At 43.6% G+C, this 27,665-nt stretch overlaps 3 protein-coding genes across 9 annotated transcripts; all 3 read left to right on the top strand.

Moving 5' to 3' along the window:
• The first annotated feature begins 953 nt into the window (after nucleotides 1-953).
• On the top strand, nucleotides 954-9,385 carry cyp27a2 (cytochrome P450 family 27 subfamily A member 2). Its single transcript, XM_058051710.2, has 9 exons — nucleotides 954-1,194; nucleotides 1,313-1,503; nucleotides 4,828-5,027; nucleotides 5,111-5,308; nucleotides 5,375-5,538; nucleotides 6,308-6,474; nucleotides 6,574-6,655; nucleotides 6,727-6,927; nucleotides 6,998-9,385. Exons 1-9 carry the CDS (start codon nucleotides 1,003-1,005, stop codon nucleotides 7,112-7,114), a joined length of 1,512 nt encoding a protein of 503 aa, XP_057907693.2. The 5' UTR covers nucleotides 954-1,002; the 3' UTR covers nucleotides 7,115-9,385.
• Nucleotides 9,386-11,861: 2,476 nt separating this feature from the next.
• tmem198ab (transmembrane protein 198ab) lies at nucleotides 11,862-19,942 on the top strand. Of its 2 annotated transcripts, XM_058051712.2 has the most exons (5): nucleotides 11,865-12,150; nucleotides 15,003-15,272; nucleotides 15,393-15,974; nucleotides 17,339-17,538; nucleotides 18,813-19,942. In XM_058051712.2, the coding sequence occupies exons 2-5, from the start codon at nucleotides 15,113-15,115 to the stop codon at nucleotides 18,963-18,965; spliced, it is 1,095 nt and encodes a 364-aa protein (XP_057907695.2). In that variant the 5' UTR covers nucleotides 11,865-12,150; nucleotides 15,003-15,112; the 3' UTR covers nucleotides 18,966-19,942. The 2 variants fall into 2 exon arrangements, with proteins under 2 accessions (XP_057907694.2, XP_057907695.2); XM_058051711.2 differs by having other exon boundaries at nucleotides 11,862-12,150; nucleotides 15,003-15,974.
• A 1,242-nt stretch (nucleotides 19,943-21,184) lies between these two features.
• Nucleotides 21,185-27,208, top strand: dnpep (aspartyl aminopeptidase). Of its 6 annotated transcripts, none has more exons than XM_058051325.2 (15): nucleotides 21,185-21,304; nucleotides 21,584-21,674; nucleotides 22,108-22,196; nucleotides 22,266-22,379; nucleotides 22,447-22,572; nucleotides 22,638-22,762; nucleotides 23,880-23,964; nucleotides 24,252-24,359; nucleotides 24,437-24,514; nucleotides 24,582-24,662; nucleotides 25,709-25,869; nucleotides 25,937-25,976; nucleotides 26,057-26,158; nucleotides 26,254-26,421; nucleotides 27,032-27,208. In XM_058051325.2, exons 1-15 carry the CDS (start codon nucleotides 21,299-21,301, stop codon nucleotides 27,080-27,082), a joined length of 1,425 nt encoding a protein of 474 aa, XP_057907308.2. In that variant the 5' UTR covers nucleotides 21,185-21,298; the 3' UTR covers nucleotides 27,083-27,208. The 6 variants fall into 6 exon arrangements, with proteins under 6 accessions (XP_057907308.2, XP_057907312.2, XP_057907310.2 ...); XM_058051327.2 differs by having other exon boundaries at nucleotides 21,298-21,437; XM_058051328.2 differs by lacking the exon at nucleotides 21,185-21,304 and adding an exon at nucleotides 21,309-21,424.
• The last annotated feature ends 457 nt before the right edge of the window (nucleotides 27,209-27,665 follow it).

The following is a 27,665-nucleotide window of genomic DNA, read 5'->3' as shown; positions in this document are numbered from 1 at the left end:
GTGGGCGTGTGCCAGTAGGCTGGCCGTGGGTGGAACTGATTCAAAAAGACCGTTTTGGAAATTCAAGGAAATACAAGTGGAATAGATGCAGATTTTGGAATATCTCATTATCAGTTATCAGTGCACCGGTAACCAGTGCAGAACCAGGTCATTGTGTGTAGCTGTTTTGTAGGAGTACACAACTTCATACAAAGGGCAGAAAAATGACCACAGAAGGTCCCCTTTTAGATCCAACAGAGCAAAATGTCTTAATATTTTGATCAGGAGTTCATAGAGATATGGCTCATTGATTTGGATGTTTACTTTTTGGTTCATGTGGATTTAAAGCTTACTGTCAAAAAACAATAAAAACAAAGATATTTTATAAGACTCTATTTGGAAAAAAACCCTCAACCCACATAGTAAAGTCACATTTTAATTTGGAACTATTTTGGAATTGCCTTAACTTTTCCGCCCTTTTTGGTGCCTTCATTTCTTCATAAGGGAATAATATTTAAATCAGCAGGAGATCAAATCTTAAATCTAAATTTTTGTGTATATACTCCATAACAGATTTTACGGGGGCGTACTTCCGAGCATGCAGTTGCACATAACGTCCGCTGGGTGCCAGCAAAATCCACACTGGTGTAAAACAGTGCTATAGCAATACAGTATCTGATTTATTGCTGTCTAAAATAAAATAAAAGTACATTCAAGAACCATCTTTTGGGATTATAATAAATATGTATTCCTAAATTAAAATACAGTTTCAATTTTTTTAACATTGTTTTTGTCTGGATTTTCTGTCTTTGTCTGTTAAAGTAAACATAGCATAAAAGATCTGGACTGTCAATATCCTTTAAATTGAAATCTAAACATGGATAAAAGAAATAATCATGTCACTCTCTTTCCCCCTTTCTCACCCATTGTTTATGATTGTTATGCAATAGGATGGGGGGGGCTTACTCCCTGAAGTGCAGTTGCCATAATGCTGCTGGGTGTCAGTAAAACCGGACTCTAAGAATGAAGCCCTGGCCTCATCGTCTTTCTGCACACGGCAGAGGCTTGGTCACCTTCTCCACCAGAACACTCATCCAGGCAACGACTGAAGCGGCTAAACTGAAGACCATCAATGACTTGCCGGGCCCCGCCTTCTTCACCACGCTCTACTGGTTATTTGTCAAAGGCTATGCGGACAAAAGCCACTTGCTACAGGTAAACAGAAGTGAGACTAACTACATTGACATTATGGGTCCATCCCTCAGCTAATGTAAAAACAGTAACTCAATACATTGTTGCAAAGTTATGGTGAACAGTACCTATGTTTATTCAGGGTCTACAGAAGAATCTCTACGGGCCAATCTGGCGCTCCAGATTTGGCCCATTTGACTTGGTCAATGTGGCGAGTCCGGAGCTCATTGCTCAGGTGATCCAACAAGAAGGACGCTACCCGGTGCGAGCTGTGCTGCCACACTGGAAGGAATACCTGGACCTGCGGGGACAAGCCTATGGGCTGCATGTAGAGTGAGTGCATCTTCCTCCACACTCCAAATATCTTCCTGTAACTCCTGTAACTCACTTGACAAGAAAAGTTTCATCGCAGGTTTACAGTGGTACGACCCCTCACCCTCCGCCCCGCCCCGCCCTGCCGATCATTTTCAAGATTTTCCTTTACAAATGACTGGTTGTCGGAATCAACCATTTCAGTTAAATATATAAAAGACAAATAGATGATAGATGAGAAGTGAAATCATGTTAATACGATTTACAGAAAGTGTGTCAATTGCACAACACAGGTCACAACTACGACCAAGCTCCATCCGTCGGTCTCTCCCCTCATGTGGGGCAAAGGAGAGCAGAGCAGCAAAACAACCTGGCGGCAGGGGCCATCACAACCCCATTATCTTTATGGCCCCAAGTGAATAATCGTAAATGCCCAAGACATTCATGGTCTTTGGTTTGACCCCAAAATGAGCTTTGCAAAGATAAAAAGAATTGTGGTCTAATAGTTGGTAATGGTTTTATTTCATTTGAACATGCATCAGATTACAATTGAATGCATCATATAATCAGTTCCCAGTTACACATGTCCAAAAGGAGTAGGAAGAAGCAAAGCTTATTGAATCCTACCCCTCCATCTGGTACTTTTACAATCAGTAACTGTTACATTTGTTCACTTCCTGCTTTCCTAACACAATAATTAAAAATGTTTAAATGTTTAAATTTTTAAATGTTTAAATTTTTAAATGTTTAAATGTTTAAATGTTTAAATGTTTAAATGTTTAAATTTTTAAATGTTTAAATTTTTAAATGTTTAAATTTTTAAATGTTTAAATTTTTAAATGTTTAAATTTTAAAATTTTTAAATTTTTAAATTTTTTTTGTCATGTACCGAAGTACGAGGTGATATGACCATCCAATGACATAATGGGTACCATAGTAAGTGTCAATATAGTGATATATACAGTGCATCCGGAAAGTATTCACAGCGCTTCACTTTTTCTACATTTTGTCATGTTACAGCCTCATTCCAAACTGAATTAAATTAATCTCTTACCTCAAAATTCTACACAAAATACTCCATTATGACAATGTGAAAAAGTTTTTTTTTTTACTTTTTTTGAATTTATTAAAAATAGAAAACAAAAAAATCACATTTACATAAGTATTCACAGCCTTTGCCATGAAGCTCAAAATTGAGCTCAGGTGCATCTTTTTTCCACTGATCATCCTTGAGATCTTTCTACAGCTTAATTGGAGTCCACCTGCAGTAAATTCAGTTGATTGGACATGATTTGGAAATATAATAACTGTCTATATAAGGTCCCACAGTTGACTGTGCATGTCAGAGCACAAACACCAAGCATGAAGTCAAAAGAACTGTCTGTAGACCTGCGAGACAGGATTGTCTTGAGGCACAAATCTGGGGAAGGATACAGAAACATTTCTGCTGCTTTGAAGGTCCCAATGAGCACAGTGGCCTCCATTATTCGTAAATGGAAGACGTTTGGAACCACCAGGACTCTTCCTAGAGCTGGCCGGCCTTCTAAACTGAGCGATCGGGGAAGAAGGGCCTTAGTCAGGGAGGTGACCAAGGCCCCGATGGTCACTCTGTCAGAGCTCCAGCGTTCCTCTGTGGAGAGAGGAGAGCCTTCCAGAAGGACAACCATCTCTGCAGCAATCCACCAATCAGGCCTGTATGGTAGAGTGGTCAGACGAAAGCCACTCCTTAGTAAAAGGAACATGGCAGCCCGTCTGGAATTTGCCAAAAAGCACCTGAATGACTCTCAGACCATGAGAAACAAAATTCTCTGGTCTGATGAGACAAAGATTGAACTCTTTGGTGTGAATGCCAGGCGCCATGTTTGGAGGAAACCAGGCACTGCTCATCACCAGGCCAATACCATCCCTACAGTGAAGCATGGTGGTGGCAGCATCATGCTGTGGGGATGTTTTTCAGCAGCAGGAACTGGCAGACTAGTCAGGATAGAAGGAAAAATGAATGCAGCAATATATAGAGATATCCTGGATGAAAATATTACTGCATTCATTTTTCCTTCTATCCTGACTAGTCGAATAATGGAGGCCACTGTGCTCATTGGGACCTTCAAAGCAGCAGAAATGTTTCTGTATCCTTCCCCAGATTTGTGCCTCAAGACAATCCTGTCTCGCAGGTCTACAGACAGTTCTTTTGACTTCATGCTTGGTGTCTGTGCTCTGACATGCACAGTCAACTGTGGGACCTTATATAGACAGTTATTATATTTCCAAATCATGTCCAATCAACTGGATTTACTGCAGGTGGACTCCAATTAAGCTGTAGAAAGATCTCAAGGATGATCAGTGGAAAAAAGATGCACCTGAGCTCAATTTTGAGCTTCATGGCAAAGGCTGTGAATACTTATGTAAATGTGATTTTTTTGTTTTCTATTTTTAATAAATTAAAAAAAAGTCCAAAAAAAACTTTTTCACATTGTCATAATGGAGTATTTTGTGTAGAATTTTGAGGTATGAGATTAAATTAATTCAGTTTGGAATGAGGCTGTAACATGACAAAATGTGGAAAAAGTGAAGCGCTGTGAATACTTTCCGGATGCACTGTATAGCACATCATGACTGGTTCAAGACTCTTCATCCTTGTATTTAGCAAACATCAACTGCTTGTATTGTTTCTTGAATTGGCTCATCGTTGTGCATTGTTTGACTTCCTTACTCAATCCATTCCATAGTTTGATTCCACATACTGAAATGCTATGGCTTTTTAACGTAGTCCTAGCATATTAGTGTTTCAAATGTAGTTCTTCGCTGAGATCATATTTCTCCTCTCTTGTAGTTAATTAGTGATAAAGGTATTCAAACCAATAAAACAACAATGGTGGTCAAATTTATGCACCGGCCCTACTTTTGTTCTAAATAATTACTGCACACTTTCTTTAAATCCTATAAACTTCATTTCGCTTCTCATTTGTCAGTGTGTTGGTCAGCTGTATGATATATTTAACTGAAATTGCTGATCCAAGCAATCCAATAAGTGATTTATAAAGGAAAATCTTGAAAATGACCAGGAGTGCCCAAACTTTTTCATACTACTGTACATTTGCATTTATACGTAAATGACCCAGTGTGGAAGGATTTGTGGAGGCCATACCTCCTAACACAAGGCTCAGCAATCCGTGGCTCCGGACTTTTTCATCCTCCTTTTGTGGCTCCAGCTGGTTTATGCTGATGTGTTTACAAAAAATAAAGGGGGTAAACCATCGTATTTTATAAACCCCCGTTTGAGATCTAGTGCCCAAACCCATCCTACCCACCGTCATAAATAAAGACCAAAGTTCTATGACTTTCTAGCAAAGGACTGGAGTGGCACCGAATGCGGAGTGTTCTGAACTCAAAGTTGCTGAAGCTGCAGGAAGTGCGGGCCTATGCTCCCATCATCCAACAGGTGGTTGAAGATCTCCTGCACCGCATTGAGTTCCTCCGGATTCGCAGTCCGGACCAAACTACTGTTTCTGATGTGGCTGCTGAGCTCTACAAATTTGGCTTTGAAGGTGACACCCCGTTCCAGTGATTCTGGGGGGCATAGAGGAGGGCACAGCATATAATTGAACCTTTCCTGAACCACATCATTTAGGTATATCATCCATCCTGTTCGAGACCAGGCTGGGATGCCTTCAGGAAGACATTCCTCAGGACACGTTGCGTTTCATCACTGCAGTCAATGATATGTTGACGCTGTCCGAGACTGTAGTTGTCTTTCCACGTTGGACGCGCTGTGTCCTGCCATTTTGGAAGCGCTTTGTTCAGGCTTGGGATGACCTCTATGGCACAGGTGGGCTACAGCAGAAGACTGGAGGTTCTTGTGGTTTTTGACTTGAAGGAACTTTTGATCCTGCAGCACGAACACTCATAGACAGAAGACTGACTGAACTCCAAGCGCAAATGGAGCGAGGTGAACTGACGGGTGGGTTGTACCTGACTTACCTGTTGTCCTGCGACAAGTTGAGCCACTCGGAGATCTACACCTGTGTGACAGAACTGCTGCTGGGCGGAGTCGACACGGTAAGATATTCATTCATCCTCAGTTGGTGAATAGATTTCTACACATTTCTACATTTATTCTACATTTCATGTGTGAGAGTGTTGCAGACAATCAGAGAACCTGGGTGGGCGGGTATTTAGAGCACATAAGCGATGAGGATTGGCTAAGATTGCATCTTCAGCCGATCAGAGAACTTGGGTGGGCGGGTGTTTTTAGAGCACATCCAAAGTGGGTCATAGATACAGCATAGCAAGAGATGGTGAGAAAACTCATGAGCCGTACGTTTTTGTCGCCGCGAGTCCACAATCTTGTGTAGCACTACCTTGTTCGTTTGCGACTTTTGATGTTTTTACTGATGTATCTCTACTAAATCTGTCTAAAAGTGGGAAAGTTATATCCCGGTTCTTGTTTGTTATTTGTTTTTTGGATTTTTTTGAATGTTTACTACATTCATTCATATCCAAAAGTGTTTGTATAGAGTATATGTTGTATGTCAAAACACTTCACATTTCAAATGGACGGGAATTTCTTATTTGTATTGGAATAGTAAGGGGAGAAAGGGCATTGAGCATATTTCCACTAAGGAATGCTCAGACAAAACAAATAGCAGCCTGCATGAATTCCTGGGTCATGACAAGGCTTGTTTGTCTCACTGGAGCACCCACTCGAAAGATCCAATATGTCTGGACATGAGCCATGCAGGAACCAGCATGCACATTGCGTAACTGGTAGAATCAGTGGTTGTATGTTGGTGTTGCTAACCAGCTGATGTGATGGTGATGATCACAGACCTCCAACACGCTGTCCTGGGCCTTGTACCATTTGGCGAGAGACCGGCGTGTTCAGGATCGATTGTACAGTGAGGTCAACGCCGTGTGTGCCAGCAGACGGAAGCCGGATACAGATGACCTGAGGAGGATGCCCTATTTGAAGGCTGTCGTTAAGGAGACCTTACGGTGAGCTCACAGATCATTTGTGTCACTTGTACAAACATGTGACGACATCCAGATCCAAGTATTATGTAACAAAGCATGTCAGCAGACCGTCTTGTCCAGCTTATATCCCGTAGTTCCTGGCAATGGACGCTTCACGGCAGAGAACGAGGTCATCGTGGACAACTACCGGTTTCCAAAGAAGGTACAGTTTGATGCCTTCGGGTTCTCCTGTGAGCTCCAGAAGAAACATTTGTGCACTCTATCACATTCCAGACTCAGTTTCATCTGTGCCACTACGTTGTCAGCCATGACCAGACACAGTTCACCCACGCTGATGTCTTCATGCCGGAGCGGTGGCTTCGTACTCAGGTCTTCCAGCACCACCCATACAGCTTCATCCCCTTTGGTGTGGGTGTGCGAGCCTGTGTGGGGAAAAGGGTGGCAGAAATGGAGATGTACTTGGCTCTGTGTAGGGTGAGTGGCATGCATGTTTGGCTTCCCTTGTGGCCAGAACTAAGAACTGGATCACATTTGAACTTGACAGCTGATGCAGCACTACGAGATACAGCCGGGAGATGACGGTGCCGCCATCGAGGCCAAAACACGAACGCTGCTCGTCCCTGCGAAGCCCATCAGCCTCCGCTTCCTGCTCAGAGCCTGACAGAGAACTGCCTCACCTTGTGAATTTTCTCTGTAGTTTCTTTTCCAAAATCCTGATATCACACATTTACAGTAGTGACATCCTTCCAGATTTCGTAGGTTTTTGAGAAATAATTATTATTAAGAGAGAAGAAAAATCCAAATCTGCATGGCCCAATGTGAAAAAGTGACCCGTTAAAAAATAACTGTGATTTATCACACCTGTGTTCAAGTGGAAAAGGTTATGCGACCATTTCTAAAGCTTTGGGACTCTAGCAAACCACAGAGGGAGCCATTCGCCAAAAATGCCGAAACCAATGGTGAACCTTCCCAGGTGTGGCCGGCCAACCAAAATGACCCCAAGAGCACAGCAACAACTCATCCAAGAGGTCACAAAAGACCCCACAATAACATCCAAACGACTGCAGACCTCAGTGAAGGTCAGTGTTTATGATTCCACAACAAGAAAGACAGTGGGCAAAAACAGCCTGCATGGCCGAGTTCCAAAACCAAAAACCACTGCTGAAAAAACAACAACATTAAGGCTCATCTCAATTTTGATGATCCCCAAGACCTTTGGGAAAATACTCTGTGGTCTGATGAGACAAGTTGAAGATTTTGGAAGGTGTGTGTCCCATTACATCTGACGTCAAAGTAACACTGCATTTCAGAAAAAGAACATCATACCAACGGTAAAATACGATGGTGGTAGTGTGATGGTCTGGGGATGTTTTGTTTTCTGCTTCATGACCTGGAAGCTATGATAAATGGAACCATGAACTCTGTCTACCAAAAAATCCTGAAGGAGAATGTCCTGCACGCATTCAGAATTCTACTCAAGAAAATGTTCAAAATGATTGGATTCATATGGAAATGCATGTACTATAACAGCTCAGTGTAGTTACTAATATTCATTTTAAGCTATTCTTAGCACACTAGCTCTCACTGGCAGCCTGAGTGACGAAACATGTCTACAAAAACGTGATTCTTCTGTATTGCATATCATGGTGAACTTGAACTCATTCATTCATTACATTTACTGCCAGTATTGGGCACGTTACTTTAAAGTAATTATAGTTACCAGTTACTTCTCCAAAAAAGTAACTGGGTTACTCTACTACAAAACTCCACTACTTTTACTGGTAACTAGTTACCAGTAAAAGTAACTATTAGTAAAACAGTTTATTTAAACGCCGTTATTCCCGTCACTGTTTATTGCATTGGACAATAAACTGTAGCATAGTACCTCTGAGGCTTGCTCATTGGCTTATGTCATCATAGACTTTCACAGCTTGGACTGCTCTGGATGTGTATGAGCTTTTTCTCCTTAAATTAAATTGAAATTGAAATTTTTTTTTTCTTACATATGTCCCATGTACTTCAACAGTTACATTTTCTATTTACCTATTATACTTATTTTCAGCCCTTTGTACTGAGTTGTGGACTCCTATAGAGCAGCTACACACAATAACTTGCACAGAAAGCTTTACAGATCTTCCAGAATCTGGAATCTGCAGAATTTCCTTGGATTACCAAAACTATTTTAAACTTTGTCAAAACTGTTTTAATTTATTCCACGACCACTCCGCTGTGATTGGTCCCACTGCCAAGCGCTCCTTAGGACTTCTTGACGACTGCCAAATCCCACTTTCTAATTTTGTCGATATAGAAGTTGATAATAACTGAATCAATCACCTCTTTGGTTAGGAGCAACTGGTTGGAGACCCCTGGCTAACCGCGTGATAGGTTCATGTTCATGGAAGTTATCATATATTTGACTGTGAACCCATTTCAGTTTTATCTTTGTACGTATATGTGCTCTTTGGCCTTCTGCTGTGTGTGCGTATGGAACAAGACACTCGAGATTGTGAAGAGGAAACAGAAAACATCTGACCACACTGGCACACAGAGGCAAGACAAAGTCAAAGAAACAAAGACAAAGAAAAAGCGACCATGAGGAGACTTATATATTTTTGTAAATTAAATCTAAGATGATGAATTTGAAAACAAAGGCACCAAACTATACCTTCTTTGGAAACTGGTAAACTGAACTAATTCCACAAATTCTTCCTCATCAAGGTTCCAAAGTATGGCTAAAGATAAGATAAGATATGCCTTTATTCGTCCCTCAGTGGGGAAATTTGCATTGCGCAGCAGCAAGAGTACAGAATCAGTTAAGCAGTACAAAATACACAATATAGAAAAATAAACAATATAAACAACCCAAGTATTAACAAAATCAACAGTTTTACCCAGAGTTATGTACAAATACAGGATGTAGATAATATGAAACGAGATGAAATATATGACCTGTCTATACACTATGAGATCTTGCAAGTGAGTATTTATAGTGAGTGAGTGAGGCATTATAGAAATACTTCACATAGAACTTAATATATTGCATTTAGAGCCTTAATATTGCACGTGGAGGTTGATCAGATATTGCACAGAGAATGGAGTCTGGAGTAACTATACTGTATATAAAAAACAGAGTATTGCACAGAGGTACATAGCGGTGTAGAAGTCTATTGGGAGCAGTGCTGGTTGTACAGCCTGACAGCTGCAGGAAGAAAGGACCTGCGATATCGCTACTTCACACACTTGGGGTGAAGCAGTCTATCGCTGAAGGAGTTCTCTAGTGCTATCAAAGTGTCCTGCAGGTCGTGGGAGTCGTTCTCCAACATGGATGATAGCTTTGCCAACATCCTCCTCTCTCCCACCACCTCCACTGGGTCAAGGGGGCAACCCAGGGCAGAGCTGGCCTTCTTGACGATTTTATCCAGTCTCCTCCTGCCCCAGCAGACTACTCCCTGGAAAATGGCTGAAGCCATGACAGAGTCATAGAATGTCTTGAGGAGTGCCCCTTGCACTCCAAAAGACCTCAGTCTCCTGAGCAGATAGAGTCTGCTCATACCCTTCCTGTAAAGTGCTTCCGTGTGATGAGTCCAGTCCAGTCTATTGTTGAGATGAACATCCAGGTACTTGTAGGATGTCACCATCTCAATGTCCATTCCCTGAATGTTCACTGGTGTTTGAGGAGAGTGGATGCGCCTGCGGAAATCCACCACCAGTTGGTGGTTTTCCCCGTGTTGATCTGAAGGCAGTTCTGCTGGCACCAATCCACAAAGTCCTGTGTCAGTCCTCTGTACTCCAAATCATCCCCATCTGTGATGAGGCCGACGATTGCAGAGTCGGCAGAGAACTTCTGCAGGTGGCAGGTTGGTGTGTTGGTGTGTGTATGAAAAGTCTGCAGTGTAGAGGGTGAAAAGGAACAGAGCCAGGACCGTTCCCTGCGGGGCCCCCGTAGTGCAGACAACCGTGTCGGACACACAGTCCCGTGTCCTCACATACTGTGGACGGTTGGTGAGGTAATCCAGTATCCACGATGTGAGGTGCAGGTCCACCCTGTGTGCTCCAGCTTGTCCCTCAGAAGTGCTGGCTGGATGGTGTTGAACGCACTGGAGAAATCAAAGAACATGATTCTCACAGTGCTGGAGGAAGATGACGGCATCGTCCACCCCAGTGCCAGGTTAATCCTCCATAACTGTCATTTCATTTCTATTGGTCATTTTTGTGGCTAAAAAACCCCCCAACAAACGTGGGCTGCACAGCGGGCGAGTGGTTAGTGCGCAGGCCTCACAGCTAGGAGACCCGAGTTCAATTCCACCCTCGTGGAGTTTGCATGTTCTCCCCGTGCATGCATGGGTTTTCTCCGGGTACTCTGGTTTCCTCCCCCATTCCAAAAACATGCTAGGTTAATTGGCGACTCCAAATTGTCCATAGGTATGAATGTGAGTGTGAATGAATGGAGTGTGCCCTGTGATTGGCTGGCCACCAGTCCAGGGTGTACCCCGCTTCTCGCCCAAAGACAGCTGGGATAGGCTCCAGCACCCAGTGCGACCCTCATGAGGATAAGCGGTAGAAAATGAATGAATGAATGAATGAATGGTCATTTTTGTTAAGGTTCAGCGATAAGAGCTGGTTGTCCAGAAACTGGAAGGTTGGCAGTTTGATCCTCGCTCCTTCCACCAAGTCACTGTCGTTGTGTCTTTGGGCAAGACACTTCACCCATCTCGCCTCCAGTGCTGCCCACACTGGTGTATGAATGTGGATGAATGTTTGGTGTTTGTCGGAGAGGCACAACCTGGCAGCCACGTTTCCGTCGGACTACCCCAGGGCACCTGTGACTACAGATGTACGTTACCACTTTCTACCAGTTTGTGACTGAGGAGTGAATGAATAATGAATAATATAATTAGAACTAGGTTTGAGCTTCACAGAACATAAAAAACAAATAGGGTAAAAAAACACATACAAATACAAATATATCTATACAGTCTGTATCCTAGCTTTGTCGTATCGGTGATAAACATTATTTTGTGTATTAGTAGTAACAGCATTTCATTTTTTCTATTTTACTGTGTTATTCTTTTAGGTTTGCTTGTTTCTTTGTATATTTTATAATTTGTATTATTAGGATACGCGGTAGAAAATGAATGAATTAATGAATTGTATTATTAGAATTATTATTTTTGCGTGCCACTTTCCCTTATGCAGGTTTGGACTTCCCACAGTAGTGTGCCAGACGCCTCCTTTTGGACGTTTGGGATATTGCATGAAACATTTATATTCACAATTTTTTTTTTCACTGTTGAGCGGTGAAAGGATGTGACGTCGACAAAATAACAATTCAACAAACTGAAAACGTTTGCTGTTTTTGTTCTTTTTTTCCACCTTTTAAGGGAGGTGCGTTTTGATAGTCAACCGGTAGGGGGCCCGTTTTGCCTTACGGAATAAGCGTGATGCGCGTGCATGAGCTGCTGCCAACCTTCATGATGAGAAGCACGACATAGTCTGTAACCCGGATCTCCGCCGTCCTATTTGCTCCAGTCATGGAAGACTAATCAGATCTCGACTCACCACCGCGGTGGGGCACACGGCTTGCCCTTCGCCGACGGAGCACACGCTGTTCTAGGTCGAAGAGGATGCCAATGGCCGGTGTTCGGGGCTTCAGACGCGGGGACGCGGGTATGGCGCGTTACCCCGTCCGCGCTGATGGTGAGTCGTCCTTTTAAAGCTCGCGACGCTCCTGTTATCACACGGGCGCGCGCACCTGCTGTCAAATTTTGGGCTGATTTGAGGACGTCGTAGCCAAGAGACGGGGCTCGTTGTTTAAATATGTGGGGTATTTTTGGTTTGAATCGAGGTCAGTCGAGGATGGAGGTCGATTCCGGTGACCCGGATGGCCGCATCGTGGTCGATGGTTCCGCACGTCACTGCAAATTGCAACGTGAGAAATGTGTTTCAGTATGTGTCAGGGAGCGTGGAGGTCTCCCAGTGGTGCGTGAAGTGGAAGTGGAACAGCAAAAGTGGATACAATTGAAGACTCTCATTTGGAAGTCAATGACGTCAGATACTGAATTATGGGTGAAGAGTGAGGAAGAAGTTAGTGGGAATCCGCTTTTAAAGAAAACAGCCAGCTAACGCGCAAAACAGCAAGATTGTAGTGTTTTCTGTATTTCTATTTTTGCTTCATGTTCACGTGGGTGTCAACCACGTGACACTCTCTGGTCCCGGTTTAACATTAAAATGCATAGACAGCATATCTTTAACTCAGCAACAAGGGGGCATTTACTAAATGAATTTCACCTACCCAGATGGAAATGGTATGAGTAATTAAAATAATTATTTTCATTTTAGGCTGCACTCCACCGTGCAAGTGGTTAAAAACATGTTAGGTTGTTTGGCGACTCCAAATTATTCATAGGTATGAATGTGAGTGTGAATGGTTGTTTGTCTATATGTGCCCTGTGATTGGCTGGGGTAAGACAGCTGGGATAGGCTCCAGCACCCCCGCAACCCTCGTGAGGATAAGCGGAGCATAATTTGACTATATTTCTATCGGTTATGAGATTGTTTACAGATCCAAGAAAGCTTTTCGACCCAAAGTAATTGAATTTGAATCAACAGCGCCTCTGCTGGTTGCAGCAAAGCGGTACATTGTATTTTTCTGATGGATCACTTCTTTTGGATCACCATTTTCTATACCGCTTATCCTCACTATGCTGGAGCCTATCCCAGCTGGCGGGGTACACCCTGGACTGGTCTGGAACTGAGTGATCAGTTGAATTTACTGTATCATAAAAAACAACAAGAAACTCTGAACCCTGAAAGGAGAAGCTGAAATCCTGAAATGGTAAAAAATAAAATAAAATAGGAGGCACATTTAGCTTTTTGTAGAATTTCTGACATCGAGGAACGTTGACAGCATTCTGATGTGTGTCCATGGTGAAAGGCTTGGGGATGTGTGCAAGCAGCTGCCGTATAAACGTGGTCAGACAGCACCGCACAAGCCCTGCGGGCCACTGAGTGTTTGTGAGAAAGAAAAAACACAACATGTCAGTTCAGATCCGTTCATCGACATCACCCCCTTTTTCATTTTGTGATGCCATCATGACGATGAAGAGTTCAGTTTAGTTCCCCGTTAAGGAACTTCGCTCCGTCTTGTCCCAGCTGAGTGTCACAATAGCAGCTTTTATGTGTCATGTGTTGTCCGTGGCAACAAGCATCATTGACATTCCTTGGCTCATGCTGCACATAGGCTGCCCGGTTCAACTCACTCATACTGAGACGATGGAAAAAGAGGACGCTTTGCTGGAGGAGGTTAGCACTTGCATTGAAATGAGTAATCACATACAAAGGTGGGTGGCCTGAGAAGAACTGGCGACAGCACAGAATGAGGAACCCATGGAGGAGAGAGTGAACATGTTGTGGATTTGTCTGGTTGGTGTGGTGCCACCGCCGTGCGCTCTGTATCACGCTTCAGAGCGTCTGGTGCTGTCTGAACACGTGATGCCACCACATGGTCACATTTTCAAACAGCCTGCTAATATTGGTCCAGATCAGCTGGTCAGCTTTTCTTCTCCTGTGACTTCAGATGCTGCCTGGACAGCATCGAAACAGAGAAAGGACACAACTTAAGAATGAGGTGCACAGCTAGGAGACCTGTGTTCAATCCCACCCTCGGCCATCTCTGTGTGGAGTTTGCATGTTCTCCCCGTGCATGCGTGGGTTTTCTACGGGTACTCTGGTTTCCTCCCACTTTCCAAAAACATGCTAGATTAATTGGCGACTCCAAATTGTCCATAGGTGTGAATGTGAGTGTGAATGGTTGTTTGTCTATATGTGCCCTGCGATTGGATGGCGACCAGTCCAGGGTGTACCCCACCTCTCGCCCGAAGACAGCTGGGATAGGCTCGATAGGCTAGCTGTGAGGTCTGCGCGCTAACCACTCGACCGCCACAGTTAACAACATCTTCCTGATATTATGAAAGAGTATTTGTGCATGTGAGCTTGTTGACTCATTGGAAGACTGATAGATCCGCATGATTTTGGTGGCTGTGTCTCAAACATCAGCATCATAATTGATCAACAACGAACACGTGCACCCTACTGTTGGTCACGCCATCACACACATGCGGCGCCTGCGATTGGCTCTGGAGCTGTTGCTATGGCAGTTGTTGCTTGTTCATTTTTGAGGCAACAGATGAGGGATCATCAGTATACAGTCTGTCGGCATCCCATCGTGATCATGGCAACAGACAGGAAGTGGGGAGGGATGAAGGGAGGCGGGTTACGGGTAAGTGTTTATGTAGGAGATCAGGATGAAAAGTCGTCTATGGGATTTTGTTGTATTTGTCTAAGAGGATGATTCACATTGACATCCATGATACAAAATGGCTAAACGCTACCACACACACACACACACACACACACACACGGTGTCCTGATAATCCTTCACCAAAAAGATGATTATTATTAACATGCTTGTATGTGGCTCTGATGGCGCAAGATAAAAAAAAAGCCTGTCGTTAAAAATATCTTGTCGTTACGTGCGCTTGTTCCCTCAGGTGAAGGCATGCGGCCGGTGGACACTCCGTAGTTTCCCCATTCCCTCGCCTCTCTTCTGACTACCTCTCATCCTCCATTTCCTGCATTGTCCCCTATTCCTCCACTCGTCATGACGACCCCACTGGAGACGCTGCAGGAGGTCCGTCCTGACCTGGAGCTGAGCCCCAGGCTGCTTGATGGATGCGAGGGCTCGGCTGGCCGCTACAAGGTGGTTCCCTCTGTTGTCTGCTCCATGTGCTGCCTCTTTGGCATCATTTACTGCTTCTTCGGTGAGTCTAACATGAAGGGAAGCACACAAAGTGGTGCAGTAAGTAATGTGTCCATGAAGACTCCGGATGTGAAGATGTCTAATGTTGATCTAATGCAATTCTCGGTCACCTTCCCCCCAGGGTATCGTTGCTTCAAGGCTGTGATGTTCCTGACAGGCCTGATGTTTGGCTCCGTTGTCATCTTCATGCTCTGCTACAAGGAGCGCGTGCTGGACACCCAGCTGAGTGTGGAGGCCTCAGTGGGCATCGGCCTGGGCATCGGAACGCTCTGCGGCCTGGTCACCATGCTGGTTCGCAGCGTGGGCCTCTTCATGGTGGGTCTGCTGCTGGGCCTGCTGGTGGCCGTTGCCACATTGGTGGGCATGGAGGAGCTTTCCGACAGCCCCCCACGCTCCGTCTGGGTGCCTCTGGGCGTCCTGCTTGGCTTGGGCATGCTTTTTGCCGTGCTCACGCTCCAGTGGCAGCGCATCTTCACCACGCTGTCCACAGCTGTTTTTGGTGCGGCAGTCATCACCGTAGCGCTGGACTACTTTGTGGAGCTCTTTGCGCTCGTTCTGTACATGTATGAGCGCATGAAGGCAGTGCCCGGCAAGCCAGTTTGCTGGATTACGTGGGTGGTGCTGGGGGTGTGGCCTGCGCTCACGCTGCTTGGTGTCGTGGTCCAGTGGAAGGTGACTGCCGAGGGCTACTCGCATACCAAGGGTGAGGAGCAATGACGGTGGCTATGTCTGGTGTCAAGGGCTGCATCCTTTCAACCCCAGCAATGTCACTTTTAAACAGAGGTGGAAAGTAACCAAGTTCAAATGACTCGAGGTAAAGTGTTTGAGTATTTTGGTCGCGCTCAGTCGACAGCGAACTGGCTCTAACGGAAGCCTCCAGATGAGAGCCACTTCAATCTTTACTTTGAATCTCTGTAAAACTGAGCATACAAAAATAAATCATGCTAATGCAGTGGCTCAATGCTAACTTACATTGGAAATCCCATATGTTATCCTATTAGCATTGGCGATTTCGAACACCACTTAAAAAGATGATTCATACTAGGGCTGGGTGATATATCAACATGTTTTTAAAAGCACGATATCAATAACAAGCATATCGTTCATATGGATATAGACTGGATTTGGTGCAGAGGTCTCATGTTTCAAGATGGCGCCGCCCGAGTGGCAGATAGTTACGACAGCTCCGTGTCTCCTGTAGCGTTTTTAGTGTTATTACTTCCTTATTGTTTTCTGCCATATCGACCCTTTAAGCAAGTGGGCGGCTATGGATGTCCATCTTATTACGTTTGTAGCTTGCCGCTTGCGCCATTGTTGACACTCAGGAGCAGCTGTTAGCAGCTGTTAGCAGTTATACGTCGAATGATCGGATATACCAGCGAAAATATGGAGGTGGAGAGGCTGCATAGCGGGAATGAACGGTGAAAAAGACGGTATAAAGGTATTCAAAGAAGATATCAACCATGTTTACCGTTTGTCATCATGGGGAACGTGAGATGGAAGCACTAACGGCGCTAACCCGGCTGCAGAGACTACTGGAATGCAGCATGATTGAACTGAAGATTGAACATTATCTTCTATATTTATTTTAAAATGAGAATACATTTGTCTACATTCAGTTTATGGAAAACATATAGCTGTATATTGTAATATCGATATTCTACCTAAATATGTATATCGAGATATGAGTTTTGGTCCATATCGCCCAGCCCTAATTAATACCAAGCATAAAATACTTTAATTTAATTTAATATACAGAGGGTTCAACATGAGAAGTGACCGGCATATAGCCTGTCCCAATGGCAGAAGCTACTTCCTGACTACGGCAATATACAGAGAACAAACTGAACATGAATCCATACTTGCAAATGAGACTCATATAATATAAGCAAAAAAGTCATGTACATGCTTGAAAAAGAATAAGCTGACATGTTCAAATCCGAAGGGTGCAGCCCCTGAATTGTGACACAGCTACATTCCTTCACTTCCTTCACTAAGCCTTTTAATGTTTACTCATTTCAGCGCTTTAATCACAATTACCTAACTGAGCCACATTCCTCCGCTTAGTCATCATCAGTCGTCAACAGAGGAGGATGCAGGTGATGCGGATTCGTCAAAGGGATGACCGTTACCGTCACAAGAAGAAGAAGAAGAAGCCTCAGGGCTCATCCTCCAATCAACACCAAGCCAAGCAACTTCACCAGGAACCCGCCTACCGCCGCAAGCCAAACCCGATACGCCGCTACGACACCGACGTCCTCTCACCGGTGAGTAGAGAACATTCATTCAATCATTTTCTACCACTTATCCTCATAAGGGGGGCGCTGGAGCCAATCCCAGCTGTTTTCGGGCGAGAGGCGGTGTACACCCTGGACTGGTGGCCAGCGAATCCCAGGGCACATATAGACAAACAACCATTCACACTCACATTCATACCTATGGACAATTTGGAGTGGCCAATTAACCTAGCATGTTTTTGGAATGGGTGAGGAAACCGGAGTACCCGGAAAAAACCCACGCATGCACGGGGAGAACATGCAAACTCCACACAGAGATGGCCGAGGGTGGGATTGAAACCTGGTCTCCTAGCTGTGAGGTCTGTGCGCTAACCACTCGAACGCCGTGCAGCCCCTGTACAGTACAGAAACATGAATAAATACTGTATTCTCTGGACTCTAAGTCGCTCCGGAGTCGCACAAGGTGAAAAATGCATAATTACGTGGAAAAAAACATACATAAATGGCACTGGAGGATAAGTCGCATTTATTTTCCAAACCAAAACAGACATTACGTCCTCTTGGAAGGCAAGTTCTAACAATAAAAGAATAGAGAACAGGCTGAATAGGTGTAAGATATGCTAACACAATGGTTATTCAGCTACACAAAAAATAAACATAAACAGAAAAGGTGTCCTGTGTTTATGTAACATAAACAGTTTTTTCATTTATAAGTCGCTCTGGAGTATAAGTCACAGGAACAGCCAACCTATGAAAAAAAGTGCGATAGTCAAGAAAATACGGTAAATTACCTGCAAAAGAAAAGCAAATTATGTATGTTTTTTTTCTACCTGATAATGCATTTTTGACCTTGTGCGACTTATTCCGGAGTGACTTATAGTCCAGAAATACGGTATTTCACAAACTATTTGACCAAAACAGACAGAATAGGTGTAAGATATGCTAACTGCTAAGTCGCAGGAACAGCCAACCTATGAAAAAAAGTGTGACTTATAGTCCGAAAAATACGGCATTAGCAGTTTTCTAGAATTTCAAATCGGGGGTGGTGCAAAAAAAATTCTGCATGACAGGAAATGATTGAGAAGCACTTACAGTAAAAGTCGACTTCCATCAGTCTAGGAACAGAACACATTCGTAACCCGAGGACCGATTGTAATTAATTAATCTTTGGACGCAACTCTTGTGAGGTACGCCAGTTGAGGTGACATCTTGTGATGTCAGCTTGAACACAGGTTTTATATTTTGGAATTGTGCTACCTTTCATTCCACTAGCTCCAAAATGATGCATTCACTTGTTATTCCAGAGTTACATTCAGAGTTTCCGAGACCGGCAGCTGCAGGCGCAGCCTTTCCCGAGACACTTCCTCGGTGGACCACATTCTGCTGTGGATTTGGGCTACGACTGCGGCTCGACGGCACCCCTCACCACCGCTGCGGGACCTTCACTACGAACCTAATATGTCACCTTGACCTGTGCTCGTTGTACTCATGCTGGATTTTATGTAGAGTGAATGGAAAACACATTTACTCATGACTTCCTCTCACTGCACGTACACGCACACACACCCACACACATGCACCCAGCAACAGCTCCTATCTGAGGGTTGACTCGTGTTTCAGCACCTCAGACTGGATCAGGGATCCCAGTGCCGACCCACCTCAGGCACCAGCATCATCTTCAGTGGTGATCCTCAGCCTGCAGGCCCTTCTTCTCTGTGCCATCTCGACTCCATTTGCCACCTTTTAAATGGGCCTTGTCCCACTTGGTGCTGGACCGTAATGTCTTCAAGTGGATTTTGCTGTAACGGGTGCCTTGCCCTTCCTGTGACGGGAGGGGTGTTACTGGCAGATCTCTCACACGTCGCCAGTGTTTGGGTGCTCACAGGAGAGCTACAGGGTCACATTCAGGGGTTGGCTCACTGTCTTCACCACGCCTGACTGTGAGGAGCCACCTGCAAGAAAGCCATATGTATAGTGGCACCCTGCCTCACACAACTCTCCTCACACAGGGGCTGGAAACCTCCCCAAATTCCCCAAAGATCATCTCTACCGGACTCTAGTAAGCACTTGACACACTGGGTATGAGGCGCTACACTGTCGCACTGTTCCAACGTCCAGTTGTGGCGTTCCTGAAGTGGATCAGAAGACAAGGCTGTTAAGATCTTATTTACGGCGATTCTGTAAAAATGTGAAAGTCTAGATCTTTTTATCGCAAAGAGAGAATGTACAATATATTTGCATGAGCTCAACCCACATGGTGGCTTCCTTTAGGCTTCAGAAATCCCTTTTACGTGCACCCAAGTCAACTTTGTACAGAAGATCTTCTTTTTTTCCTTCAATACCTTCCTTTGATAGGAATTTCTAAGGTAACGGGTTGTTTTCCATTTGATGTAGTTCATTAAAGCATGCCTTCCTGTGGGCTACTGTACTGTCAGTGTGTGTTGTCTCTTGACACCAAGTCACACACACATCCTTGCTAGTCTGAGGTTTATTTATGTGTTTAGTCTCAAGTCAACCAACACACTAAGTCCACAAGTGGTCAACCGCTTTTGTCAACATCACGTACATGGTCAACATCCTAGGTTGCCGTCAACAAATGCTTGAGTTGACGTTGAGTACACAGTCAACCATGTTTGTTGAAATACGTGGTTAATCACTTTTGTCGACATTGACATTGTCAAGCACTTAAGTTGACGCCAATACACGGTCAACCGCTTTTAGCAACATTGAAATACAGACCATAGATGGCAGTTTCAACCGCTCAATTATAAAATATGAATCATAGACCAACCTTACTGGACTAAAAACAACAGCTCTTAAACTTTTACACCCGTCTGTACAAAGTAATACCTTAAAGAGGCATAAGACAATCAAAAGTGATCGTTTTTCTACAGCAAAGCATGTAGCATGTTTGTTCAATTCCTCTCCTCCGTGCACACAATTTAATCTCCTTCATCTTTCTGTCTGCTCCTGATAACATGTTCTTGACTTTAGCTTCAGTTGGGTTTATCTCTTTTTGTGTAGTTTGCCACATGCTTTCTTCTTGCCGCTGTTTTGATTTGCTGCATGGCACAAACTCAATATCCTAAAGTTGAAACCTGTTTTTTTTAGCCATCACTAAGCCAAGCTCTATGAAAGTTTGTTCAAATCCCAGCTGGAATAGTTTTGGATCCAGCAAGATGTTTTTACAACTGCCATGATCAGTTTGTGAAGATGTTAGGGAAGATGTTGCAGCAACGTGCCACTCTTGCGTCAGTGTGTCTGTGTGTGTCTCTATGGTCTTGATTAGGACTGTTTTCTTAGAAAGCATGTTGGTGGTACATGCTGGTGCTCAGGGCTGGTTTCTGTTCACAAGCACTAAGCCCATTGATGCTACTGATGTTACATTACAACGCCACTTTAATTGTTTATTCATTATTTTTTCACAAGCCAAAAACTAATTTTGTTGTTACTTTGTCTTTTCTCAAAGAAAAGAAGAGAAGTGCAATGAAAATATGGCTAAACAGAACCAGTAATGTCCATATCGTCATTGTCATGTGAAAATAAGGCATTTGTGATTAAAATGTATTTTTTAAAGTTTCACCTCTGTGGAGCTGACATGGGTGAAGAAAAATATTTGTTTGCTCCGATATCTATTTTTACAGAAACGTAAAGCGTGTAATTATACCTCCTGACCGCTAGATGTCCATGTGAGAGTCCTCTCTGATGTCTACTGTTTAGTCAACCAATCGGTTTCCTGTCACCGGCTCCCTTTCAGCTCATCAGAGCTCATGATTTCAAAGTCCATCGAATGCAGGTAAGATCCACGTAAAGGACGAGGTTTTCCCGTGGAATGTGTGGAATGTGGCTGTGCATCTTCGACTTTGACTTCGATTATTTGACTTGAGCTCGCAGAACAAGAGAGGCGAAGAAGAAGGTTGTTGTGTCGCGTAAGCTAATGTTTGCGTAAACTTAGGCTGGGCACACAATTCAAGTACTTAGAATTAATATGGTACAAATATACCCGATGTTGAACTAAATGTATTTATATGTGTATTTTATTGTGTATTTTATTTTCATTGCTCTTTTTTTCTAGTCTATAATAATGAAGACCTCCAAGGAAGCCGTGCAGTCAGCTGCTAAAGAGTTTTTACACTTTGTCAACAGAGGGGTGTCTCCATTTCACGGTAACGTTTGAATTTTTTGAAATATATTATTATGTACCTTCTGGAATTAAATGCTTAAAATTAATCTGATGTTAGTACAGTGAGTTGTGTGCAGGTCAAACTACATCGAGATAAGATTATCGAGATTAGACATGTCACCTTTGCACTGTAGCCGAGCACCCACGAAATAGGGGTGGCAAATTGACCCAAATATCGATAACATCGATACTAAGGTTAGTATCAGTACCCGGTCTATAATGAAATTGATGTTTTTCCAGTTCTTTTTTGTGCTTTGGTGTGTTGTTTATATTGTTAGATTGCTGATACAGTATATTTCTATTTCTATATTGTTTACAAACTCATGGAATAAGACACAGGAGGGCTTAATTGGGGGTCTAAGTCACCCACAATCCATCCATCTGCAAAAAATTTCAAAGGTGTGCTTCTTCTTCAGTGGTGGAAGAATGTCGAAGACGTCTACTGGAAGCAGGATTCGTCGAGCTGAAGGAGATGGAGAAGTGGGACATCAAGCCATCCAGCAAGGTGTCAGCCATGTTTTCCTGCGGTTTGTATTGATGGCGGTCGCTGAAGTGAAATTCTGCATCGTTTCAGTACTTTGTGACCAGGAACTTCTCCAGTGTCATTGCCTTTGTTGTGGGGGGGCGCTACTTGCCTGGAAATGGCTTCTCCATGGTTGGCGCCCACACAGACAGCCCCTGTCTCAGGGTGAGAATGACTCCCAATAAGGACACGTCTTTATATTGAAGTGAAATGACAACGTAGTGCATTTTAGGTGAAGCCAAGGTCTAAGAGGACGAAGCAGGGCTGCCTGCAGGTTGGCGTGGAGTGCTACGGTGGTGGCATTTGGAACACATGGTTTGATCGCGACCTGACCATTGCGGGGCGTGTCATGGTTAAGGTACAAATCACATGCTGCAGGTCAGCATCAGAGACATTCATTCACGCTGGTGTCTTGTCCTGTAGAAAGAAGATAAGCTTGTACAGCGGCTGGTGCATGTGCCGCGTCCTTTGCTGAGAATTCCTCACCTGGCCATTCATCTACAGAGGGACGTCAATGACTCCTTTGGCCCCAACAAGGAGAATCACCTGTGAGTAACTGAGAAGATGTTGCAGTTGTAGGAAAGTTTTAAAGCAGTTATTTTGACATGGCAAAACAGGAAATAGTAGATGATGCTCGGTATGATTGGAATCCTGCCTCTAAAGTACACAACCAAGTCCATGATCTAGGTGAAGGATACCCCTCGCTACTTTGTGCTTTAATGACAGGTTTTGACATTAAATTATGCTGTTTTGTGGTTGAACACAGCCTATTATTAGCCAAACCTTGACACATTTTTGTCTAAATTAAGCATAAAAATGGCTGAATTAATTAAAATACAAATATAAGCCACATTCAAAGCTGTTGTGGTGATACTGTATGCAGTAGTGATGGATAGATGAGGCGTCCTGAAGCTTTGCACACGTTACCGCTGCTGTGTTGCTCAATACTGACACCTGCTGGGTGTTGAAGAGGTCGCATCGCTGCCGTGACGCATTTGACACGTCAATTGTCTTGAGCGTAGTGGTGTCTGCTGCTGCTTTGCAAAGCAGAGGGTTCACTTTCGTTCACTTCCTGGACACCCACCATTTAATTTCCCTCGCACTGAAACACATTTGTGTTGTATTATTATGTCTACTACTAGTATATTGGCATATACAGTATAAATATTATAAAGGTGATAATGGGGTGCTTTTTTCAGGACTAGAGGGCTTTATTAAAAATGTATTTAAGAGGTCATAAACAGGGTTTCTATTCTCTAATTATGAAAATATTCTATTTATAAATAAGGAGTTCTACATCGTGGGACATTCACTTATGTCCAAGATAAACAAGGGATTACTGTGGTGCATTTTAGTTTCATGAACTCATTCAATCCTAGCCAAATTCCTTCATTACCAGGCATTATAGACAATTTTGGCCGATTTTTCAAGTCAATTGTGTTACATAGTTATATAAACATGGAACCTACCAAAAGAAAGATTAGACTCTCGTCTTTCATCAGGAAAAAAAAGGAACTCTACCAACTAAACTGTGTGTCTGTACACCTATGTCTGTTTTTACATATTATTTTTATCATTCCTAAAATAATGAACACAGGTAGTTGGCAGAAAAGTGTATGTACATTATGGTCTAGTTTTGCTGACACATGTTGCTTTCTGCGTCAGTGTGCCCATTCTGGCCACGGCTGTCCAGGAAGAGCTGGAGACGGGCAATACATCATCAGGAGATGCCACCAATTCTTCCAACACGGTGAAAGCAGCACTAAAGCATTTACTCGTTCATTTTCTACTGCTTATCCTCATGAGGGTTGCCGGGGCTGCTGGAGCCTAGCAAAGCTGTCTTCGGGCGAGAGGAGGGGTACACCCTGGACTGGTGGCCAGCGAATCACAGGGCACATATAGACAAACAACCATTCACACTCACATTCATACCTGGACAATTTGGAGTCGCCAATTAACATGCCGAGGGTGGAGCACTAAAACATCTCCCATCAAAAAGTCATTTGACATTAAATGTGTTTTTCCTTTCCCTCTGAGGCCGAGAAACACCACCCAGCACTGGTGAAGATTCTGTGTTCCGAGCTGGGAGTTGACCCTGAAGCCTTGCTGGACTTCGAGCTCTGTCTGGCTGACACTCTGCCAGCGGTGAGGCCATCTTGGTCTGCCTCCACAGCCTCTAAACCTATGAGATGTTTGACTCCCTTTCTATTGTATGCATGCAGGCGCTGGGTGGAGTATACGAAGAGTTCATTTTCTCCCCTCGCTTGGACAACCTCCACAGCTGCTACTGCGCCCTGCAGGTATGGCCTGAGGTGAATTCCTTCGTACAGCCTATTATGTCATGCTGTTTTTTCTGCCGTTTCCCAGGGGCTGATTGAGTCCTGCTTGGGGGACTCGCTGAACAAAGATCCCAATATCCGCATGGTGACGCTGTATGACAACGAAGAGGTGAGTCATTCCTGTTGGGGATTATTATTACAGTGACACCTTTCAGCTTGGGCACAGCTTTCTTATCACAAAAATTGGATTAATTAGATCTAAAGGGTCATTTCTTTGAAAAATGGATCATGTTTGTGTTCATTCATTCATTTTCTACCGCTTATCCTCTCGAGGGTTGCGGGGGTGCTGGAGCCTATCCCAGCTGTCTTCGGGCGAGAGGCGGGGTACACCCTGGACTGGTGGCCAGCCAATCACAGGGCACATATAGACAACCATCCACACTCACATTCATACCTATGGACAATTTGGAGTCAGCAATTAACCTAGCATGTTTTTGGAATGTGGGAGGAAACCGGAGTACCCGGAGAAAACTCACGCATACATGGGGAGAACATGCAAACTCCACACAGAGATGGCTGAGGGTGGGATTGAACTCGGGTCTCCTAGCTGTGAGGTCTGTACGCTAACCACTAGGCCGCTGTGCAGCCTCATGTTGATGGCTAAAAATAACCAATTAGCTAAAGATGTCATCCAATACTTCTCTACAAGAGAGGAGAAATATGATCTCAGGGAAGAAGTACATTTTTTATGCTAGGACTATGTTAAAAAGCCATAGCATTTCAGTATGTGGAATCAAACTATGGAATGGATTGAGTAAGGAAGTCAAACAATGCACAACGATGAGCCAATTCAAGAAACAATACAAGCAGTTGATGTTTGCTAAATACAAGGATGAAGAGTCTTGAACCAGTCATGATGTGCTATATATATCACTATATTGACACTTACTATGGTACCCATTATGGCATTGGATGCTCATATCACCTCGTACTTCGGTACGTGACAAAAAATTTAATTAAATTAACAAAATAAATAAAATAATAATAAAAAATAGAAAAATAAAATACAAATAAATAAAGTAAAACTGTGAACTGATTATGTGATGCACTCAATTGTAATCTGATGCATGTTCAAATGAAACAAAACCATTACCATGTGTGGTATTGTTACTTAGGAAGTGTTTCCGACCCGTTTCATGTCTTTGTGTCGTGTAGGTGGGCTCAGAAAGCGCTCAGGGGGCGCAGTCAAACCTAACGGAGCTCATCCTCAGTCGCCTGGCTGCCTCCTCCTCAAACCCCACCGCCTTCCAGCAGGCGGCGCCACTCTCCTTCATGATCAGTGCTGACATGGCGCACGCCGTGCACCCCAACTACCAGTCAGTAAAACGCAGATGACACTTTTTGGAGCTGGGTTCATTAATCTAACGTCTTATCTTATCTTAGAGAGAAACACGAGGAGAACCATCGACCATTCTTCCATAAGGTGAAATAGCAAACCAAATAATGGATGATATAGCAATTAGGATGCTGACAATGAAATGATTTGTGGTTTTGATCTGTCAGGGCCCAGTGATCAAGTTCAACAGCAACCAGCGCTATGCCACCACGGCTGTGACCGCCGCCGTAGTCCGAGAGGTCGCCAGCCGAGTCGGTGTTCCTCTTCAGGTGCTGTCTGCGTCTTGCTGTTTCTCTCTGTAGTCACGTGACTACCCAATTCATTTTATAGCGGAACACTCATCAGTCGTTCGTTCATCCTGCAGGATGTGATGGTGCGTAACGACAGCCCGTGCGGAACCACCATCGGACCCATTCTGGCCGCTCGTCTCGGCGTGCCTGTGGTGGACATTGGCGCTCCGCAGCTGTCCATGCACTCCATCCGGGAGATGTGCTGCACCTCCAGCGTATTGCAAAGCACCACCCTCTTTAAGGTAGCCATTTTAATGCCTGGTACAACTATAAAGGTACATTTCTTTGGACAGATTTTATGACGATAACAAAAATATCTTGCAACTTCCATAGGTTTCTTGATCATAATTTTTACATGAATAACTGTAGCATTAAACTCTTATGAGCTACTTTTGTTGTCTTCTTTATGTTTTATGGTAATGGTAATGGTTTTATTTCATTTGAACATGCATCAGATTACAATTGAGTGCATCACATAATCAGTTCCCAGTCCACACGTCCAAAAGGAGTAGGAAGAAGCAAAGCTTATTAAATCCTACCCCTCCATCTGGTACTTTTACAATCAGTAACTGTTACATTTGTTCACTTGCTGCTTTCCTAATATAGTTTGTTTTTTTTAAATTAATAATTAATAAATATAATTTATTATTTTTTATTTATTTTTAATTTAAGGAGTTAGAATGTTATCTGTAGGCAGCATTATGAATTATCCTTACTGACCTTTTTTGCAGTACATTTAGCGAGTGAAGATTGCTTTTATAGTTATTAGCCCATATTTCCACACAATAAGTAAGATATGGTAGAATCAGAGTTTTAAGTCACATTACGTGCCGTTCTGTGTGTTTTTTGCAGGCTTTCTTTGAGTTGTTTCCTCATTTGAGGAGCTCACTGGTGGTGGATTAGAAGGAAGGAAATGCCGGACATGAGGTGGAGCGATTGCAGCACATCCTGGATGTAAAATTTGTCCATGCACAGGTGTCACCTCTGGCTGCGCACTACTGTAATTATATGCATTAAACATTGATCAAGTACTTTTTCCACTTTCTTGAGGAAAAATAATAAGACAGCACTCAGAAGTACACCATGTTTTCTTGGAATCAAACATTTTTGTGTGGGTTCGCTCCTGCTTCATCCCATATTTGGGCTTAAGTAACCTTTGAGACAAACATAGTAAGCGTTTTTTTTTTTCAGAGCACATGGGGTGGCTTAGCAATAGGCTGCAATAGCGACCCAATTATTTTTTCTCACGGTCACTCCTAGGGAACAGGGCCCCCCTCCCCAAATTCAAGAAAAATGTATTTCCCAGCCTATTCACAGGTAAACACATGACTCATCTGAATGGCATGCCATTTAAAAGGTGTAAGGGCATAGACACTGGGATATCATGACTGCAGATTGGAACTCTTCATAGGCCAATATTAGCATAAGAATTATGCTGCTCAGCAGCGGTGCCACAAAGGGAAGGCAAGTGATATACTGTAAATGC

The sequence above is a fragment of the Doryrhamphus excisus genome, linkage group LG15 (genome assembly GCF_037039965.1).
Source record: "Doryrhamphus excisus strain RoL-2023G ecotype Guam linkage group LG15, RoL_Dexc_Guam_v1.1, whole genome shotgun sequence".
In the NCBI taxonomy this organism is placed as follows: Eukaryota; Metazoa; Chordata; class Actinopteri; order Syngnathiformes; family Syngnathidae; genus Doryrhamphus; species Doryrhamphus excisus.
This window is presented reverse-complemented; position numbering and strand designations above follow the sequence as displayed.